This window comes from Panthera pardus, unplaced genomic scaffold (assembly GCF_024362965.1).
Source record: "Panthera pardus isolate Hobbes unplaced genomic scaffold, ASM2436296v1 HiC_scaffold_13, whole genome shotgun sequence".
In the NCBI taxonomy this organism is placed as follows: domain Eukaryota; kingdom Metazoa; phylum Chordata; class Mammalia; order Carnivora; family Felidae; genus Panthera; species Panthera pardus.
In genome coordinates, this window is record NW_026526688.1 from 108773429 (window position 1) to 108795057 (window position 21629).

Below are 21629 nucleotides of genomic sequence, written 5' to 3' on the forward strand. Positions count from 1 at the left end.
TCTTTTCTTTTTTCTTTTCTTTTCTTTTTTCTTTTCTTTCTTTTCTTTTCTTTTCTTTTCTTTTCTTTTCTTTTCTTTTCTTTTCTTTTCTCTCTCTGTCTCTCCCTCCCTCCTTCCCTCCTTATTTCCTTCCTTCCTTCCTTCCTTCCCTTCCTTCCTTCCTTCCTTCCTTCCTTCCTTCCTTCCTTCCTCCCTCCCTCCCTCCCAAGAGATTGAGAGAGAGAGCACACACGTGAGCAGGGGAGGGGCAGAGAGAGAGAGAGAATCTGTGGCAGGCTCCACACTCAGCACGGAGTCTGACGCAGGGCTCTGTCTCAGGACCATGGGATCATGACCTGAGATGAAATCAAGAGTTGGATGCTTAACCGACTGAGCCATGTAGGTACCCCTTTTCTTTCTAACATTATATTTTGACAAATTTATAGACCTAATATTTTATAAATGATTAAGATAACTTTCTCACCACTTGTATGAATTGCAACCTATGATTATGTCATAGGACAGTTGCCAGACCAAAATTTAATATAATCCAATTCAAGCATTGCTTTGTTTGTGGAAATAAAAACAAAGTGAGATTGAGCAAAGAGGGACATATCTCTTAGAAGGATGGAGGAAAGGGAAGGAACAAATTAATAATGATACTGTATTTTAAGATAACATTATTATCTATGAAGATAGCAATTCTACCAACAGTAGGCCTTGTGTGGTTCTTTTTCAGCAATTGATTATTAGCTGACAAAGATTAATTACAAATTATTAATTAAAACTTCATCCTTAGCCTTTCTAAAGGCTATTAATTTTAGGTATTGAATTTAGATTTTGCCTGTCAGTTTTTGAACACAGCAACATCAAAAGCTTACCAGAATTTCTCCACAGAAATCCCTCTAAGATTGACAACAATAATTAAAATGTCATGAAAACCAAGGCTTCACAATTTTAAGACGAGGCTATCCTGTCCTTTTGGTGATATTTTCTAGGACAGATCTTTAAAATGAATAAACTCCAGCAATACAGGAGTGCCTGCCTGGCTCAGTTGGTCGAACATGTAACTCTTAGTCTTGGGATTGTGAGTTCGAGCCCCATGTTGGGGTTAGAGATTACTTAAATACGTGACCCATGTATACTTGTTTTACTCTAATACTATTTTTTAAAATACTCTTTTATTTTGGATGGCTGCTAATATTTACTGGAGTCAACAACTATAACTTTATTCTTCTTGAAAAATATTACAGAAGTGGGAACCTGAGTAAATGTTCTCTTCTAAGAAAAATTCTTAGGAACTTTTCTCTTCTAGTATCTCTCTACATGAAAATTATCCATCTATGAGATCATCATAGTGAAAGGGAAAACATACTAAAGGTCACACAAAAGGAAAGTCAACAATTTGTGTTTTATGCGTCCAATAAAGCATCCATTATCTCCGTTCCAGTTCAATGTTTACCTGTGAGCCACTTTTCCTCTCAATAGCTGTTTCTGGGAGATAACACTAGGCAACCAAGGGAAACTAAGTCTACATGTGCCATGCACTTACAATTTATTTAGTTTTTATTTTCATTTTTTAATTTAATTTTGTTATTTATTTACTTATTTATTTTTTAAGAGAGAGAGAAAGAGCATGAGTGGGGGAGAGGCAGAGAGAGAGGGTCAGAGGATCTGAAGTGGGCTCTGTGCTAACAGCAGTGAGCCTGATGTGGGGCTCGAACTCATGAACCATGAGATCATGACCTGAGCCAAAGTCAGGTGCTCAACTGACTGAACCACCCAGGTGCTCCTATTTTATATTTTAAAGTTTTATTTTTATTAGTTTTGAGAGAGAGCGTAAGTGGGGGGTTAGAAAAAGTGGGGGGATCTGAAGCAGGCGCTGTGCTGGCAGCACAGAACCCAACACGGGGCTCAAACTCACGAACCATGAAATCATGACCTGAGCCAAAGTCAGATGCTCAATCAACTAGGCCACCCCGGTGTCCCTACCTCATTTAGTTTTACAACAAAATTGTTTTTCTTATTTCATGGATAAAGAAGTTGAGATTCAGAGAAATTAAATAACTTCTCCTATAACCTAAAACTAGTAATTAAAACACAGGTTTGCCTTGTGTTAAAGTCTGTGCCCATTCCTGTTCCAGGAGGCCTCCTTAGTTAGGTCAGTTCCAACAAAGATGGTTTCCAAAAGGAAAAGTCAAGGAATGATAAACGAAGAAAAGGTAAAGCAAAGAAGTGGAGAAGATTACAGGGTTTAGATTCTTTATTCCAAATTACTTAGAGCCCAGCAAGACTGCCTTTCCTGGCACCACTTTCGGAGCACTCAGACTCTGCCTTAACTGTGTGTCTAGGCATAACGGGAAAACGAAAGTTAAACAGAAGATCCAGGGACACCAGAATGTCCACAAGACCAGGCTTGGGGATGGCAAGCCCTTCCAGTTCTTTGAATGGAGGGTATGGGTAATATTCCATTTGGTCATGGCATTAAGAACAATACCTAACCCTCAATAACTATTCGGTGACAGAATTGATGAATGGATGAAATGAGTGAACGGAGTCTGATAAAGAGGGTGACAGAGCTCCGGAGACTGCTGGTCTTTATTTCCACTTGGGAGTTTTCTTTCACAGCTGGAACTAGCACTAGATCCCACCAGGCTATAGAACCTAACAGATTGCATTTAAGATCCTTTACAGTTTTATGGACTATGATGTTTTATTCTGCATTCCCAGCACATAATGGAGTACCTTGCACATGGCAGGCACTCAACAGATTGCTCAATAAGTGAATGAATGAATAAATAAACCAAAGATATAGGTATGAAGCAGACTGGGCATTTTCTTTTATAAGTATGAAGTACTGTTCTCAGTCAAGATCCTCATAAGACTAGAAAAGTCTGAGAGACCTAGAAATCCTCAGTGAGCATGGGAAGGAAGCTAAAAAAATCCTCTGCAGTTTAAGCAATATCTAAGAATGACAGCTGAACCTGAGTACGGAGGTGCTGGTGACAGACGATCTATAAAGTTTAGTGAAATTGTGAAATGGCAAAAGAGAATTCATTGGTCAAATAAGCAAATTCATTGCTCAAATTCATTGCTCAAAGACCAGCTCAAATAATCTATAAAGTTTAGTGAAATCGTGAAATGCAAAAGAGAATTCATTGCTCAAATAAGTGGGAGGGAATAGTACTTTCCAATAAGTAGAGAACATTCAGCACGAGCCAGAGATCAGAACGACCTGAAATGTGAGCCTCAGTGGTAGCAGAAGGTGGACCTCGCTCCCTGTCAAAGAGATGAGTTTCAAAATGGGAGAACGCACAGTGCCTCATGCATGGTGACTATCAACAAATTATGGAAATGATGACAAAGGAAAAGAAAAGAGAGATGGAGGGGAGCAAAGTGGGGAGAGAAAAACAGATGACTGTCCCTCAAAATGTGCCTAATCTGGGGTGTCTCCTTCCAATTCCTCTCATGGAGCTTTGGTTCTGGGCATGCTCCAAAGGGTCTTGCTCTAAGGCAGTGGTCTTACTCAAAAAGCATTTCCATAACCCAGATCCAGAAAGACTATAGTGGAACACCCTTAGGACTCTAAGGGAAAAAGCAATTACTGGACCCTGTTCCTTATCCCTAGGTTCTAATGCCAAACTCTCCAGATGCCTGGCATTTCCGGAGTACTTCCAAATGTCATTTAGTGTGATTACAAGTTTCATATCTATCCTTTCCACCAGACTTAAATTCCTTGAGGACACAAGACTGCTTTTGCTAAACCCTGTGGTCCCAGGAGCTAATGTAGTCTCTGGATTTAGGAAAGGGCTCCATGCATATTTGTTAAGAAAATGAAAAATGACCTAAATATTTCTAAGTGTTATTTTATGGTCAGATCATAATGATAAAAGCATTTTGGTGTTTTCACGTGAATAAAGCAAGTACCACATGTCATTCTAAACCTACATCATTTATATTCTATTGGAAAATTGGTTGCAAGAAATCTGGCAGGGTTTTAAAACATAATATTAATCTGGTAGAAGGCATATGTGAGGTTACATATTTTGGTTTATGGTTCTAAAGGTTAGTATGGCCCAAACTCTTTGTTTTGTGAATGAATAAACTTGGCCTACCTTGATGAAGGATTTCTAGATACCTTGGCCTCAGCACAGATACAACTACCTGAAGCCTGTTGTGAACTGTATCATACTTATAAAGCACGCTACGCATTTCTGTCCCTGATTACACAAAGAATATATAACACACGAACCCAATTCTATTTTTGTGTCACTGTAACAGAGAGAGATCCTGAGGGTCTACAACACTAAATGGCCCAAGGGGGCTATGCTGTATGAATGACTTAAAGTCTTCCTACAGTTATTCTGGAAGGGTCTCAAGTTACCAGATTGTCACATTTCACCGTTTTCAGCATGCTTATCTCAAAAACTTATTTGCTCTTTTAATATTATTTCTCTCTTAATCTTCTTTTAGTGGACTTGAGAAGAAAATAACCAAGCTATTTGGAAGGTACATAATTAAGAGTGAATGAGCTCTGAGTCAAGAAGACCTAAAGGTATCCATTGGGAGTCAAGTAAATGAACTTTAGTTCCTGGACATTTTGGCATTGATTTTGGCTTCTCAAATGTCCTTTTGACTTGTTTTTTTAGCTCTTGGTTGTCATCCAGATGAGTAAGACTGCCAGAAAGAGCCTGTCGGTAATTGGAGTTAGAAGAAGAAATGGCATCCGAACTCAGATCTCCACTAAATGTTCTCTTAAAAATGCAGCCCGTCTTAGGTAAATGATACATCTCTCAAAATTCATCACCTATAGTTCCTACATAATGCCTCAACAATCCTTTGCTTTTATATAATCCTCTATAATTGATAGATACCTATAAATGTTATTTAAACTGATCTTCAGTGAACATTTTTGATACAGACAAAAATCTTCTCCTTTTATGACTAAGAAAACTACACTTGAGAAATTCTTATGGATAGCCCTCACGAAGACGAAACTAGTAAGTGGCAGAGAGGGGACTCACACTCCAGTCTCCTGACTCCCAGGACACTTCTGCCACTGCAGTGACACAGGTTTGACTATATGAATTAGTGGAGCACAGGTGGTCTACAAAGGTTACTAATAGCAACACCACACTACTAAGAAGTGTGCGCCTGCTGAATTTCAGAGGATCATTACCTTATTACTTCTCCAAATGCATATTCCTGAAGGAAAAAACATCTTCAACAAAATCTGTGCCATTTAAACACTCAAAGTGTATTTAAATATTTTCTGCACACCTCAGCTTCTCAATGTAGTATTGTTACTTGTCTGGCCCATTTAATCCTCAAAGCAAAAAGGCAAAGTCCAGTCTACAAGAGCGGTAGGCACACATTTTATGACCACCATGTCAGGCCTGGGAACATTCCTGTTCTCTCTGAACTCACAATGACTGTGAGATCCAGTGCTGAGAAAGCTAAAAATGCTGCATTTCCTCCTCCCTAGAAAAAGTTTGAACCCTTAGGAGTATAATCACCCAGGGGCACCTGGTTGGCTCAGTTGGTTAAGTCTCTGACTTCTGCTCAGGCCATGATCTCACAGTTCATGTGTTCGAGCTCTGTATCCAGCTCTCTGCTGTCAGCACAGAGCCTGCTTCGGATCCTCTGTCCTCTTCTCTCTCTCGGACCCTCCCACACTGGTTCTCTCCTTCTCTCTCTCTTTCAAAATAAATAAAAATTAAACTTAAAAAATAAAAAAATTAAGAGTATAACCACCCATATGAGTGAGCACTAAGAACTGATATTAAGGATACACAGTGTGCCCTTCATCCCCGGGAACCATTACCTCTGCCTGTTACTAACCAGACTAATAACGCTACTGCTATTGATTCTTCTGACTTATGTCTTACTGTCACTAGACCTCCAATTTCAGTATAAAATATTCACTACTTCTAGAAAGGTAATACGTTAAATTGCTATCAGCCATTAACACAGCACTAAACAAATTTCTTAAACTTGATCTTTGCTACTGCTAACTGCATCTGAAACAAGGTGGTTTTAGTAAAAGGATAGGAGATGGGGATTTGGGAACATAAGGCAGTCTGAGCCACAGTTAAGGCTGACTGAGGTGCTACAGAGGTGTTGCTGGCCCCAGGGTTCCGATTAGGGGGAAAGCAAAGCAGAGGGGAAGAGAGCCTTAGAAAGATTCTGGGTGGTGGGGGCTTGGGGCCAGTCAGGCCGGTGGGGGCCACTGCTGAAATGGAGCGAATAAAGAAAGTGAAGAATAGAAAGAGAAATCAAAAGGTCACATGTTAACTATGGCAATTTTTTACTAAGGCTGGCCATATTTTAGAGAAATTATGAAATTTGGTGAAGGGATGATATTGCTAAATTATTCCTAGCAGGTTAAAACATTTTGTTAAAGATTGCCTGCTTTACGTACTCAACACAAATGCTTATTAATGAAACCAGTAATGTGCAAAGATTATTTATTTATGGTTTTCAAACAAAAATGGTATTGTATCAACTCCACTGGGTACGCTTTGTCCAGTTTGATGTTCTAATTAGCAATTCTTAGCATGATTAAATGCTAAATACACAGCTGTGTGAGGCTTCAGCTGGTAGTAACCAGTAGTGCCTAATACTGACTTTTTAAAAGAGAAAAACAAAAGTACTCAAATACTGGATACAAAACTTTCGAGGCCTTATTCAGCTGAAAGAAGCAAAGTTATAAATATAAACAGGAGTTATATATAACATGTTGATAAAGCTAAGAGATGTAGTATTTGTCAACTCTGTAGAAAAGCTGTTTGGACTAAAAGAAAATAAGCCAAGCTGAAGGAACTTACTTGGTTGAGCTCACGATATGACACATTACATATGGATCTCCATTAACTCATCGTAATTTTTAAAAAAGACCTTATTACTAAGTAAGTCTAGAGAGATAAGCTATCTACTTTGAAACATTATTAAAGAAAACCCATATACTTTTTGAAAAAAAGGAACTTTTCTGTATGCACCTGAAAAAAAGTTGTACATAATCTAGCACATAAATAACCTCACTCTTTCCTAACTTTCTTCTGGTAACATCCAACATCTATAAATAGCTAAAAACCAGTGGAGATTTTTCTATCTCCATAACAGAAGTGACCCAAATTACATGCATCAGTATAAATTTCTACCCTTTAAATGGTAAAGATCCTGTAAACAGATCTCATTTGAAGTTTTATTTATGAAGCAAATTACCTAAGGCTTAAATGAAAGAACTGTAAGTTGCAAAAAGAAAACCAAATTCACTGTTTGGTAGGCACAGTAATATAAAACAGGTTAGTACTAAGTCCCTCAGATGATTGCTTATTCTGAATCATAGGTATTTCTGACTAAGCCAAGTTTTTATGGCCCTCCCTAAGCTTTGGCAGCATAGAGGACAAAATCCCTCCTTTTAACCTCTCTATATAATATTCAACTAAGTATGTACTTTACCAAAATGAAATTAAATCTGCAAAGGCCTTAAGCATTTTCTTATTTCAATTTTTGCCTTTCAGAAGAAACACATTTTGCAAAATCTATTCACAAATTATCTACCATAAAAAGCTGAAAGACCAGAATTTTTCAAGTGAGAAGAAACCAATGTATATATATATGGCTTGTGTCCTAAAATTCTCTTTGAGATTACAGTTCAAGAAGAAAAATAAAACTTGTTCAATAGAAGTAGTAATTCAATTATATTCTCTGGAAGAAAATGAATTTTCTGTATTGTGCAAAATAAAACCAAATGATGGCGTGAATTAAAAAAAAATTTAACGTTTATTTATTTTTGAGACAGAGAGAGACAGAGCATGAACGGGGGAGAGGCAGAGAGAGAGGGAGACACAGAATCTGAAACAGGCTCCAGGCTCTGTGCTGTCAGCACAGAGCCCGATGTGGGGCTCGAACTCAGGGACCAGAAGATTGTGACCTGAGCCCAAGTCAGACGCTTAACCAACTAAGCCACCCAGGCGCCCCTGAATTTTTAATCATAAATTCTTATAAGACCAAAACTACTCACCTTAATACTATTTCTAATGATTGCTTATGATTTACTAGAAAAATCAAAGCTTTGCTACATATAAATTGTAAAATTCCTTTCCTATAGCTATCCCTTGCCCATCCTCTGTGAGCCCCCACCTTCATGAACTATTACTTACACCATACCTACACAGAAAGTCTGCTTGACTTCAGTTCTGTCAACATAACTACACCAGAGATTAAAATGTTTTAAGGATATAAATCTACATTTTAATTATGTATGGTGCCTAAAATGTTTTATTCCATATCATCACTGAAGTGGAGGAAACTTAAAAACTAATCCAATCCCGCCCACTGACCTGCCCGCAATTTAATGATAAAGAAATGGGGACCCAGAAAGGTAAAGTGATCTTCCCGAGAACCTCCTTGAGATCTTGAATATATATAATTTCCTGATTCCCAGTGAGCACTCTTTCAACTTTACCATTGGACCGATGTAGCAGATATAAGAAAATGTTAAAGGAGAGCATAAATTTAGTTTTTTGTTGCTACTTATCTACTCAGTAAACAACCAAAATTGTCCAGTGACATAGGACCCCTGCATATGTCCCCAACTAACATGTGGAAACACCCAATTCAGCAGTAGTGATAACTGGTGGACTTTCCCTTCTTGAAACACTCATTTCTTGGATTCTAAAAAACCATTCTTTCCTGGATATTCCTCACCTCCCGGAGTTCTTGAAGTCTCGTCTTCCTTTACAAAGCTTGTACATGGTTGAGTATTGTTGGCTCAGACCAAAGTCCTCCTTTCTTTCCACACTTCTCTGTAAGTAATTTCATTTATTCCTAATGCTTTAGTCCAGTCTCTTGGAAGATGACCCCCACATTTGAATACCCAGCCCTGACTTTTCCTCTCAGCTCTATGCTCGTATCTTCAAAGGTCAGTCTGACATTTGTGCTCATAGATCCCTGGTTTCTCAGATTTAATATGTCCAAACTGAACGATGTCTTTTCTCTCAAAAACCCGCTCATCCTTCAGTCTTTCCCTTTAACGAAATGCCTTTGACTGGTTACTCTTGCAGGAAACCTGCTGTTTTCTTAGAATCCCCTTCACCCAACTCCACCAGTTAATTCTACCTCCCAAATACACTTGGAAACATCCCTCTTCTCACCAGCCCACCACTTCCCTGAGTTATGGCAACATTCACTCAGTTGGACCTCATGTCTTCTCTCTCTCCTTCTAACAAGATTTCCCCACAAAGTAACCAGAGCAATTCTTTCTAAAATCCAATCACTTTTAACTCACTGAATAAAATCCGAACCCCTTACAGTGTATAAGGGCTTCTGTGAGATGATCTCTGCTCAGCTGTCGATGTTTACCTGAGCCACCTTGCCCTAGCCCCTTGCCTCCTGCTCTTCAGCCTCACTGAACTTTCTCAGGTCTTCAAAATGCACCTTGGGATGATGTGTTCACTGACAGGAATGTTCCCCTCCCGTGGCTGGCTCCAACCTCTCATGAAGCCCTACTTTATCTCCTAAGAAGACTTCTTCGTCTCCATCAATGCACCCTGATGGCTTTCCTCCACAACACTTTAGTGCTGAAATTATGGATCTTATTAATTTATTTACATCTTTATTAATCATTTCTCCCAAGTGGCACAAACAAAGAAACCGGGACTTGCACTTAATATTGCTAGTTCAGTGCCTGGTACATTTTAGGCTCTCAGTAAGTACATACCGAATGCATAACAAAATGGCTGTCTATTCCTTTTCTGAACGGCCATCCCTTTGTGGTATGCAAAAGCTTCTCACTGCCCCCAACACAAAAAAAGTTCTCAAAGGACCTTGCAGTGAAAAAGAAAATGTCAAGCTGGTTTCGCTGCTCCTCATGGTGGCCTGGAACTGGTAGTCAGGGCATTTATTTAGCTTCAAAGTTTTAGTAATAATTTGTCCCGCCACTTGAGCTGCTTTGCACTGATAAAAGCTCTGGAAATCTATAGCTTAAAAATAATTTCATCTCATTTTTGCAAAATAAATTGGGCAAATACATAGGCTTTTACAACTGGAAATTACATTAATTCAAAAAATATATATTAAGGTCTATACATGCAGAGTGCTGTGGCACGAGGTATGGAAGTGGGTGGGATATAAAAGACGAGCCAGGACCTCTGCTCTCAAAGAGTTTTGCTTCCTCCATTACTCTTTCTGAAAATGTTCAGTTTTTTTAGAGCCTAGTGTTCTTATTTCTATTTTTATTTTATTTTGGAGAGAGAGCATGCATGTGAGCAGGGGAGAGGGCTGAGGGAGAGGGAAAGAGAGAATCCTAAGTAGGAACCAAGCTCAGTGTGGAGCCTGATGTAGGCCTCGATACCACAACTCTGGAATCATGACCTGAGCTGAAATCAAGACTCCGAGCTCAACTGACTGAGTCATCCAAACAACCCAGAACCTAGTGCTCTTCTTAAAGCGCTACACAAATTAAATATTTTCAACTGAGATTAAAAGAACTTTTCTCTAACTCGAATTAGGGATAGAACAATTTAACAGACATTTATTAAGTGGTTGTGATAGTCAAAGAAGTGTAAAATCCGGTCGGCTTACTTTGGTACGTTTATCTTTACTATATCATATATTTGAAAGTTTTTGATCTAAAAAGCAGAAGCAAATCAAGGGAAATAACATCCTCAACATAGCATAAAGGTTTCCTCTCTTGTATCAGAAGACAATTGTCCCGAGAAGCTATCCTGTCAAAAAGCTACCATATGAAATAATCTTAATTATATGTAAATGCCCATTTTAATAAGCACTCTTCTCTGAAGCAAACTTTTCAGGAAAAAGGAACACATGCCTCTCTGTGACCCTCTTTCTTTTCTTCTCTCTCTTTCATATCCCATAGCACTTTTATCTTACAGCACTTTCTATAACGAATGCCTGTTAACAGTCTAATTATATTGGTAGAATCACAACTTTTGAGTCTTCTACTAAAAGTGGTCCCCTGTAACAGCAATAAGTGCTGCTTTGCAAAAAATATCTTGACAGAAAGCCAAAGGAAAATGGTGGAGGTACGTGTTTCCCATTCTGGCCCATTCTGTGCCTCATTTGGTAGCACCATTGCTTCTGACTGTATGGAGGGTCTCTTGGGCTGTGACTGCTTTGTGTCCAACGTTTAAAGAATACGCCTTCTTCCACAAATGCCCAGGGTTCTGGTCTGCATAGCTTTGTCATTTTTATTTTGGCACCCAGTTCCTGTTGCTGAGTACAGGCAAATCGCAGGCACTGCGAGCACCTTGCTGCCTCTCCCCTGTGCTTTGTGAAATGATCTTTCTTTGGCACTGTGCTAGGAGGAGTTTCTATACCTCTCTGATTCTAAATGGAATTAGAACACATTCAGGATTAAGAAGTGCCTGAAAAACTCTGTCCCATTACTTCAGTGCCTATTTCTCTTTGGCTGTTTATCCAATTTTCTTGCTATAAGTACCCATTACAAAGTAACCCTCTGCCCCAAGTTGACTCTGGGCATATCAGACAGGAACCAGTATTTTCCTTAAGTACATGTTCAGGATTTGCAAACTTATGAGAGATGCCTTCAAAGTTAAAAAAATAAAGTGGTTCTCATAGCATAAAAATATTTCCTGAGCAAGCAAGCTGACATAAAGACTGCACACTAAAAAATAAATCCTTTCTCATATTTTTTATTTATAGTATGTCAATAATGGGTAGCTGGCATTTATAGAATGCTACATAAAATATATGGCATTCTGCTCACTACTAAATTTTGGATATAAGACTGTAGATAAGAAAAAACGTGATTTCAGCATATAACTTCTTAGAATTTTAGAAAACAGGCATTTACATAATGTGACTTTAAAATCATAGCCTGCTTTGGGGCCCCTGGGGAACTCAGTCAGTTAAGCGTCCAACTCTTGGTTTGGCTCAGCTCATGATCTCATGCTTCATGAGTTCAAGCCCCACATCAGGCTCTGTGCTGTCAGTGCATAACCTGATGGGGAGTCTCTCTCTCTGCCCCTACCCTGCCTGTGCACTCCCTCTCTCTCTCTCTCAAAATAAATAAAGAAAAACTTAGAAAAATAAAATCATAGCCTGCTTTGATCAAATACTATACGTTAACCTGGGATAAAATATTTTCAGAATGTTGTAAAAACAGAAAAAGAATATAGTGGAGATGAATGAAGAAATAGGGAAAATAGTTGAGGGTATTCATTCTGAAAAGCGTAACTAACTATTATTAACATGGCTGCACACGGACATTCTGTTTAGGACTGTGTCTTAAAGCAATGGTTGATAATTCAATAGCATCATCTTAATTTCACAATGCAGAGGTGTAAGATAATAAGCTCCCCATGTGTATAAAGGAAACCAGGGCTCTTCTAGATATTGAAATACACACATACACATTACACAATTTATGCTGAAAACAAGTGTCTAGAAGGGAGAAAACCTATAATGATGACAAAAAAAAATTCCATTCTCATGCCAAATATATTACATAATACAATTAAAATTTATAGATCACACAGCTTGTCTGCAAAGTATGGTTAGTCCTCAGACCAGCAAGCATCAGCATCAGCTAGGAATTTGTCAGAAATTAGTATGCCCATCCCAGACCTACTAATTGGCCAGTCAATCTATGTTTTGACAAGAATGTCATGGCATTCTGATCCAAACAATACTGAGGAACTGGGGCAGGATACAGAGATATTGCAAGAAATCAGGATAAAGACTGGGGTTTGTTGCTGAGTCTGCATTCTAGATCTTAGACGAAAACCTAGAATTTATTTATGTTTTTAGGTTTCTAGGCTATCCAATCTAATAATCTAGTTTACAGGGTCTGAGTGTGGAGGAGAATCTGGGGAGAGTCTCTGGTTAGAAGGCAGGCAGTCATTATTCGCCCTAAGCTCTTTTAGGAATGGGAAGCACAGACATAGGAAAATGAACAGGGGTAGAGCCAGCAGGACAGGGGTTAGGGTCCCAACTGCTCCATGTAAAGGTCTGAAAAGCCACAGACAGTATCATTGAGCCTAAGGAAGGAAGCCGGCATTCCCAAGTACCATGAAGCTACACCCTTAATTCTCTCACCCTTGAGAAATGTACCCATCTGCTTCTACTAATTTCTCACAACACTCAAATGGGCTAATGTCACATTATCTCACTTGTCATTTTCCTTCTATTTCTGTGAGAATGAGGATGAGAAAAGAGGACGAAAGAAAGAGAAATAAACATCCCCAGGACAGGAGCAGAAGGACCACGTACCAACCCCTAAAATAAGTAGAGGGGAAGATGTGGAGACTTCCTCCACGTCCCCCCTTCGCCCCTGAAGCCATTCTATTTGCCATGTGGAAAATAGTAAGTGATAGCGATTCAGCAACTATAGCTCATCTTAATAGGAGCTACTTAATAGGAGCTACTAAAACAATAATAGATGCAACAACCGCCACCACCAGCTTTGCCATGGCTCTCGCACACCAATCCCTCCGAGGTAAGCACTGCCGTCCTCACTTTAATGAGGCTGAATCGCTCATCCAAGAGTCCTGTGAAGGCCAAGATTAAAAGTCAGGGCCATTTGGCTGAAAAAGCCCATGTTTTTCCACTTTGCTACTTCTGCCACAAGCTCCAGTAAAGTTGGTACAAAAAATTCCATAAACAAAAGTATGAATTAGGTAGTTTGTCTCCAGTGACACTGAATCTTCAGAAGCTTATGCTCACTCCATCCTCTCCGTCAAAATCTGCACTCAGGAATAGGTCTGGCAAACTCAACTGACAGTAGAGATTTTAATTTCAAAAATAGAACTGTTTGGCTTACAATGAGATGAATATCATACCAAAAACTTGGTACCAACAGCAATTTAATTATGAAAACTGGCATTTGTAAAGATGATCAGTTATAAAGATTTCCCTTAACATGGCCAGTGTTTGAATTAATATCTACATAAACAATTCTATTGGGCATCCTACAGCTTAAATACGTAATAGCACAAGAAGGAAGGTGTTTAAAAATCCTATCAGACTCTGTACCTTCAATTATATTTGGATCTTGTATCATATCAGGAAATCTTTGTAAACCCATAATGCTTACAGAAGCAACTGATAAGCTATTTAAAACTACAGTGCAGCTTAGAAAATTAACATATCAGTAAACTGAACAATAAGTTACTGATGGTTCTAACAGTGCCTGATATACTTCCTGGATAGATTCATTGAGCAAGGTAATCTGGTTTCTTACCACAAAATAAAGACAAAATATATGATCAACCTATAAAACTTTTGCAATAAATATCTCCAACAACATTTTACATTAAGTTCCCAAAGCGAATCTATCACTTCTGCCCAACTATCCTGTGGTAGTGAATATTTAAGCTCAGAATTAGTCATTGGAACTACCTCAGTCTCTTTCCAACATTACAGTTGTCAATTTCTGATCCCCGCACAGCTGCTAACAGCACAATAGTACTATATAGATGAAGACATTTTACTAAGTCATTTGTGAGTGATGGCATTCAAAATGAGGAACCTGTAACAAAGGATATATAATTTGATTAAATGATACTTATTTAAAAGTGGGCATTTTAGGGGCGCCTGGGTGGCTCAGTCGGTTAAGCATCCAACTTCAGCTGAGGTCATGATCTCACGGTTCATGAGTTCAAGCCCCTCATTGGGCTCTGTGCTGACAGCTCAGAGCCTGAAGCCTGCTTCAGATTCTGTCTCCCTCTCTCTCTGCCTCTCCCTTGCATGCTCTCTCTCTCTCAAAAATAAAATAAACATTAAAAAAAAATTTTTAAGTGGGCATTTTAATCAATGTGGTACAATGGTTATAATCCCATCTGTAGCTTTATATTTCACGATAATATAATTTATATATAACACAGTATTAAAATGGCCGGAGTTTTCCACAACTGCTGTAATCTTGGATCAAGTTTGTTAGCACCAGCAACTGTGGTCCCATTTCTCAGCCTAAACACTTCATTCATTATTCGGGAAGTCAGCTTTCCACTACTATATGTAATACTAAGGAATGGCTTACAGGTGAATCAATGGAAACTGAAAATGGAAAGCCAATGTTTTGCTTCTCAGTTTTATTCTTCTTCTTATAACCTGATCTGCTCACAAGTGGTTAATCTAATGAATCTGTTGTTCAATATCTCATTTTCCCCAAAACGTTTCTCTGTGAGAGAGTTCTGGCAAATAACAAAATGACAAGCAGTGAGTATTTCACGACCCTGTCCTTGGTCTCATGCTCTTTCTTATCTCTGCTTATCTCTTATCTGTATCTCTCCCCAGAACTATGTTTCCCTAAATTAAAAATGTTTCTACAACTGGTGAATTGAAGATGCCCTTAATACTCCTCGCCTGTCAATAAAGCACCTCTGAGGCATACCAAATGAGTACCTTATCCACCCCAAAACATCTTTCAAGACAGCAAGAGCTGGGCTGATTCGCTCTACTAACCCTGTTCCCGTGCATATTTGGAACACAGTAGAGGCCATTTAGTTCACCAACTGAGTAATGTATAATGATCTTTTGTCAATATCAATAACATTATGTAGCAATTCTAATTCATTAAAATAACTTAGCTTGGAATGTTTGGTTGCTTAATGGCTGGGATGGTATGTGGACATAAATTAGAAAGAAACAGATAATGCCTATACTATTAACAACATTGTTGGACTAGCTGAAACCTATTTCTTTTGGCAACTATTTCTATTTGATGCAGTTCATTTAATCTTAAACATTCACCGAATGCCTACCATTTTCTGGGTACTCAGGGGAGAAAGATGAATTAAGTAGAGGATCCACCCCCTTTGAGGCATCCACACTCTAGTTACGAAGAAAGCCATGTGAAAAACCAATGTTTAAAGTACAATCTATTAAGTGCAAAAACAGTTTGGGACTGTAGAAGCAGAACAGTGGCAGAGATCAGCTGCCTGGCAGGGTCAGACCATTTCATCAATGAGAAATCATTTAAAAATTATCACCTGAAATATGTTAATTTTAAAAACTAGGGTGCACCTAGGTGGCTCAGTGGGTTAAGCATCTGACTTCGGCTCAGGTCATGATCTCATGGTTCGTGGGTTCGAGCCCTGTGTTGGACTCTGTGCTGACAGTTCAGAGCCTGAAGCCTGTGCTTCTGTGTCTCCCTCTCTCTCTGCCCCTCCCCCACTCATGCTCTGTCTCTCTCAAAAAATGAATAAATGTTGAAAAAAATTAAAAATTAATAGACTCTCTAAGTAAATGTATGATTCCTTAGTGGCATTATTATTTCCCACTAATAAAACTGCTAAAAGCTTTAATCACTCTCTGTTAGATATTATTTCATTCACATTTAATACTTAAAGGACCTAATCAAGTAGGGATCTATTTCCACACCCCTTTCCTGCCCAAGGCAAATCTTTTTTTTTAAAAAATTTGTGGGGCGCCTGGGTGGCGCAGTCGGTTAAGCGTCCGACTTCAGCCAGGTCACGATCTCGCGGTCCGTGAGTTCGAGCCCCGCGTCAGGCTCTGGGCTGATGGCTCGGAGCCTGGAGCCTGTTTCCGATTCTGTGTCTCCCTCTCTCTCTGCCCCTCCCCCGTTCATGCTCTGTCTCTCTCTGTCCCAAAAAAAATAAATAAAAAACGTTGAAAAAAAAAAAAAATTAAAAAAAAAAAAAAATTTGTATTCATGTTCTCTACCACCCTGCAATGATAGAGTAAGATATAATCCAATCTGGACCTCTTCTCCTTCATTGACACATTTTAAGGACCCATACTCTAGGGAGTCAGGTAGTAAATAATACTGCAAGTTAGGCACATAGCTAATATGCATTGTTAAATAATTGTATTATCAAGGAACTCAATTGCTTCACTCTATGCTAATAAAGCACCTTGTAATCAAAAGCATTTGGACCGGGCTGATTGCTACTATTAAATCTCTAAAGCATAAGTAAGAGTATGCATGACTTAAAATTTGACTCTCGTATTAAGTCCTCACAATCTTTGAGATATCAAATAGTTGAGAAATATTCGTCTCTGCACAGTTTTGTATACACTACAAATGTGTAAATGAGTAAAATGAGTACCAAGAGATGTAGGCATCTTGACAAAATATCTAATCACAGCAAAATAATCCACATTTTACTTGGCTGTGCCACAAACCAGCTGTATGGCCTTGGATGGGACACTCAAATTCACTGAATCTCCTATGTGACAAATGAATGGACTATTCTCTGTATTTTGAGGGGAGAAAAATAAACTAAATTAATGGAACTGAACTAGATGCTCTCTAGAGTTTCTCTAGGCTCAAACATTATGAAAGCTTCTAAAAAGTGTCTTTTAGAAATTTTCTGTAGCCTTTCATCCCAGGTTTTGAAATGAAATCCCACTGTCAAATCATTTCCAGACATCTGGAACACCTAATCCATCCCCAATGTAAGATACCAAGGCAGTTAACAATTAAGCTGTTATTAGTGAATCATGTGTTCTAAACGGCCACTTGCTGGGCCCTATTATTTTAGTGTCACAACTATGACCTGAAAATAATACAGGCATTTGAGAAACTCATTAACTTGTAGAACCCTGAGGTACAGTTTATCATATCAGAGAAGTCTACTAGAGAAATCCCAGTAGGAACACATGTGTTCCTAAGCATATAAAACCTCACCAGAGTAAGAAATATCTGAAAGTGTAAGACACATCATTCTTCAAAATGTTCCCTGGTGAAAAACTTTGTAAGTGGCATACTGAACTGAAAACGGCCCTTCACACTTACGAACTAAGTAAGACACTTTCAATGGGAATAATACATTTACCTAGATCTACATAACACATGCACATACCATAACTGGCACAGCCAAAGTGTCCATTGCAAATAAAAAGCACATCCTTAAAAGAATCATTACAAAACACCCAAAGAGAAAAAAAGAACAGGGAAGCCCACAAAGTAGGTCAAACCAGCATCACCCTAGAAATTATGCAAATCAGAAAACATTTGGAGTAATAATCGTATATAAGGCTCCAAACCCACACAAAAGATACTTTAAAAGTAAAATAAAATAGTGAAACTAATGGGCAGAGGGACCCATGGGGGAAAAGATAAGCTTGGGTTATAGGAAAAAAAGAAACATTCTCACATGCTATGTATGTATCTTAATGAAGGGCAGTGGATAGAAAACAAAACATAAAATATTATTCTGTGCTTATGTAGCTCAAGTTGCTGCAACTCAAGACAGATGTACAGGGACTGAAGACTCATCAGAACATTCCTTTTCATCATGCATTTCTTTTTCAGTCCGAAGGGAGACAGCACCAAAACAGAAACCAAATGGAGCAGGCAGAAGGACAGTGCTCTGGCTGAGAAAAAAAAATGAACACCGGGAGGGAACAGGGCTCATCTGTGTAATATTATGAATGACTCAGAGTAAAAACAGACTTCCTTATCAAGTCTTGTAGAAGCTACTTCTAAATCTGATTTTAGCTACCTTTAGGAAGAGGAGTTAATATATAACACAGTGACTCTGGCAGAGAATACTTAAGGATTCGAAATGGGCTTGGATAAATTTGTGAATGGCTGAGAAAAGCTGAGGTTAATTCCTATCCTTTATATTTGATGCAGAGAGAACAATTGTGCCCTCACAGCCTCCATTGGCGACATCTGATTGAAATGCTAGGGTGGTATGGGCCACAGATCTGGCAAGTTCTATTTTTTTCATGTTACACGAAATATATCAAGGTGTTATTTATTAAATATACTTCTAATAAATGGATTAGAAAAGCCTACAGGCTGGCTGTATATTCCAATCACATTCTTTCTCCATGAGAAAATGCTGCCCAGTGATTGTCCTTATCTGATGCATATATAAAAATGTCTGGATTTGCTCTTCATCAAGTCCTTAACAAATTTTTTTCGATACGTAGTGACGAGAGCTAGAAATGAGTAATTTAGCAGAGTTGTTGTGAGTGGCTCTTTTCAGATTTTCAAGAGTAGAAATAGTTTCAGTAGAGGACAAAATTGTAGAACAACTCATTGCTTCCTGGTAAATGACATCAGATGCTGAGATTAAATACAGAGAACCAATCTGGGGTTAGGAAACCCTACAACAACAGATATATGAGCATGGCTCCTGCAAGTTTGAGATACCTAAGAAAACACACTGTGATGGAGAAGAGAACACAAGGGATTTATTGACAGCTCAACCAGGAAAAAAGAATTTAGGTCTGACTTAGATATGAGACAGGCTTTGTTCAAGTTCAATCAGTTCCATCTTTGAAATGAAATTGCAACAGAATAGGATTTCTTTAAAAGAGTTATAGTTGCTTACTAAAAATTAGTTGGCTCCCTAGTTTGATGGAAGTTACTACCTCGTTTTCATTGTTGGACTTTCTTGTGGTTGTGATTGCTGAAAGAAGAACCTCTATTTACATGGTCTCCTATTTGTTTGAGTTCACTGAACCTAATCTAGATGTGGAGACCTGTAATCGTGCTTCTGGCAAAGAACAGACAGAACTCTGTTTAATTAAAAGCAAAAAAACTCACATTCATTAAAGCTAACTATCTAATAACTACATTCTCCTCACACACTATCGTTATTACTTAATCAAAAATAGATTTCCAGCCACTCTATTGACCATATAGAATGGCCCCTCAGCAGTGTAGAAATGCTCCATCAAAGCAGAAACGTGTTCCAGGGGAATGGCATCCACAAAAGAAGGGACCCTGGTAGGGATCTATTGTCTTAACTACTTTTTAGAGCAGCATCGGTTAGCCAACAATAACCAATCCTATCTCTTCCGAAACTCAAAACCGATTAAATTGACCTCTGTATTTAGAAAAGATTACCAAGGAGTTCAGCAAACCTTACTTCTGGTAGTGGGCTGGCCGGTTTGGTTAGGATTCCTCCTACATACACAACATTAGGCAGAGTGGGTCTCGGGAACTCCAGTGCTACATCTGTACACAGCATCCACAGACTGGACCCATGGACCAAGTCATACATGGACTTCTCCGGCAGCAGGTTGTACTTCTGCATTATCCTTTCATACTTGGGAAGAACCAGAAAGCTGACCCCTAATCTGGAAATGAGGTAAACGCCGGTATTTTTCATCCTTTGCAGCAAGTTCATGTGGTCTGTGAGGAGTGAGTTAAACTCCGGGACGTAAGCTAATGGGGCAGGAGCACCCACTTCAGCAGGATACCAAAGGCCAGTTGAAAATACAGCATATTTAACCCCTAAAAGATGAGCTATCACAAATCCACACATGTCATTAGGGTCCACCAGCAGCAGGTCAAACTTTTCCTTTTTTAGACCCTGAATCAGGGCACGGTTGCCAACCATCATATCACAGTTCTTAGTATAGTGATCCAGTATGTCAAACAGTTCGATTGCTGTCAATCTCCCAGAGAAAATATTCCGCATTTTGGACTGCAGGAAAGCATCCGAGGTGGTACTGTTAAAAATCCCTGGGTAGCGCTGGAGGCTGTAATGATTAGATGGCGCGATGTCTCTGCCTTCAGAGAGAAGAAACACTGTACGGTGGCCTCTCTCGTGCAAGGCTGAGGCTAGTGTCTTGAAAATGTACATATGGCTTTCAAACATAATTGGCGGCACGATGATGATTTTGGCAGCCTTCGCTATCCCAACCGCACTCCACAGGAGCACGAAATACGGAGTGTAAGACTTCATCGCTGAAATGACAACCAGAAAAAGACTTAAAACAAAGTATAGTCCTTACCGTTCAAAACAAACAATCACAAAGACTTCTTTCAAAGTATTTGATGATCCAATATTTTGTCTAAGGATCACTGTTTAAAAGTATCCTGATATTTGTTCTAATTACCTCTCTATTTTTAAAAGATAATTTTTTTAAAGTACAGAACTGACAGCAAAGCTGACAGAAACTGAAATACATTTAAAATATATCCGTTGCAGAGCACATAACTCCATCAGTAATAGAGAACTAGATACTTTCTGAGAACTAGATTTCAGAAATCTGAAATAAAACTTCTATAAGATTGAATGAAAGATCTCTCTTCTTCGAATAATCACGATGAGATATCTATGAAACATTGTTTATCTTCCTTTAAATTTTTTTTGACGTTTATTTATTTTTTGAGAGAGAGACAGAGCAGGAGTGGGGGACGGGGAGAGAGAGAGATGGAGACACAGAATCCAATGCAGGCTCCAGGCTCTGTTTGAGCTGTCAGCACAGAGCCCAACCAGGGCTCGAACCCACAAACGGCGAGACCATGACCTGTGCCGAAGCTGGTGCTTAACCAACTGAGCTACCCAGGTGCCCCAACACTGTTTATCTTTTAATTGAACATTAATGTTAATCCCAGGAAGAAGGGCCAAGATTTTTGATTTCTGGGTGCATCAGCATGTATGTGTCTCTTTAAATCATTTTATCACAGCAGTTACGTTCCCAATTATGACCAAAGCATACCAAAGAAAGATTGTTTTAAAAAATAATCCTTTCAAGTAACAGTTCTATATAAAGGACATTTTTCTACAGGAAAGATTACCTTTTATGTGAATTTCCCCTCTATCTAAATACACTTATGTATCCTGGCAGTCTCTATGTAATTTATAGCAATTTGCTAATTCATTTCCGGACATTAAAAGAAAAACTTTTAATAGAAAAGTTCAAGGGAGTTAACCAGATCTATGTAGATGTTT

At 38.8% G+C, this 21629-nt stretch overlaps 1 protein-coding gene across 2 annotated transcripts in view; it reads right to left on the reverse strand.

The window, feature by feature from the left end:
- Positions 1-21629, reverse strand: part of UGT8 (UDP glycosyltransferase 8) — an 86340-nt gene that overhangs the window by 36030 nt on the left and 28681 nt on the right. For both annotated transcript variants that reach the window (XM_019418262.2, XM_019418272.2), the window contains exon 2: positions 19815-20638. In XM_019418262.2, coding sequence (XP_019273807.1) covers positions 19815-20636 — 822 coding nt within the window. In that variant the 5' untranslated portion in view covers positions 20637-20638. The remainder of the gene's footprint in view (positions 1-19814; positions 20639-21629) is intronic.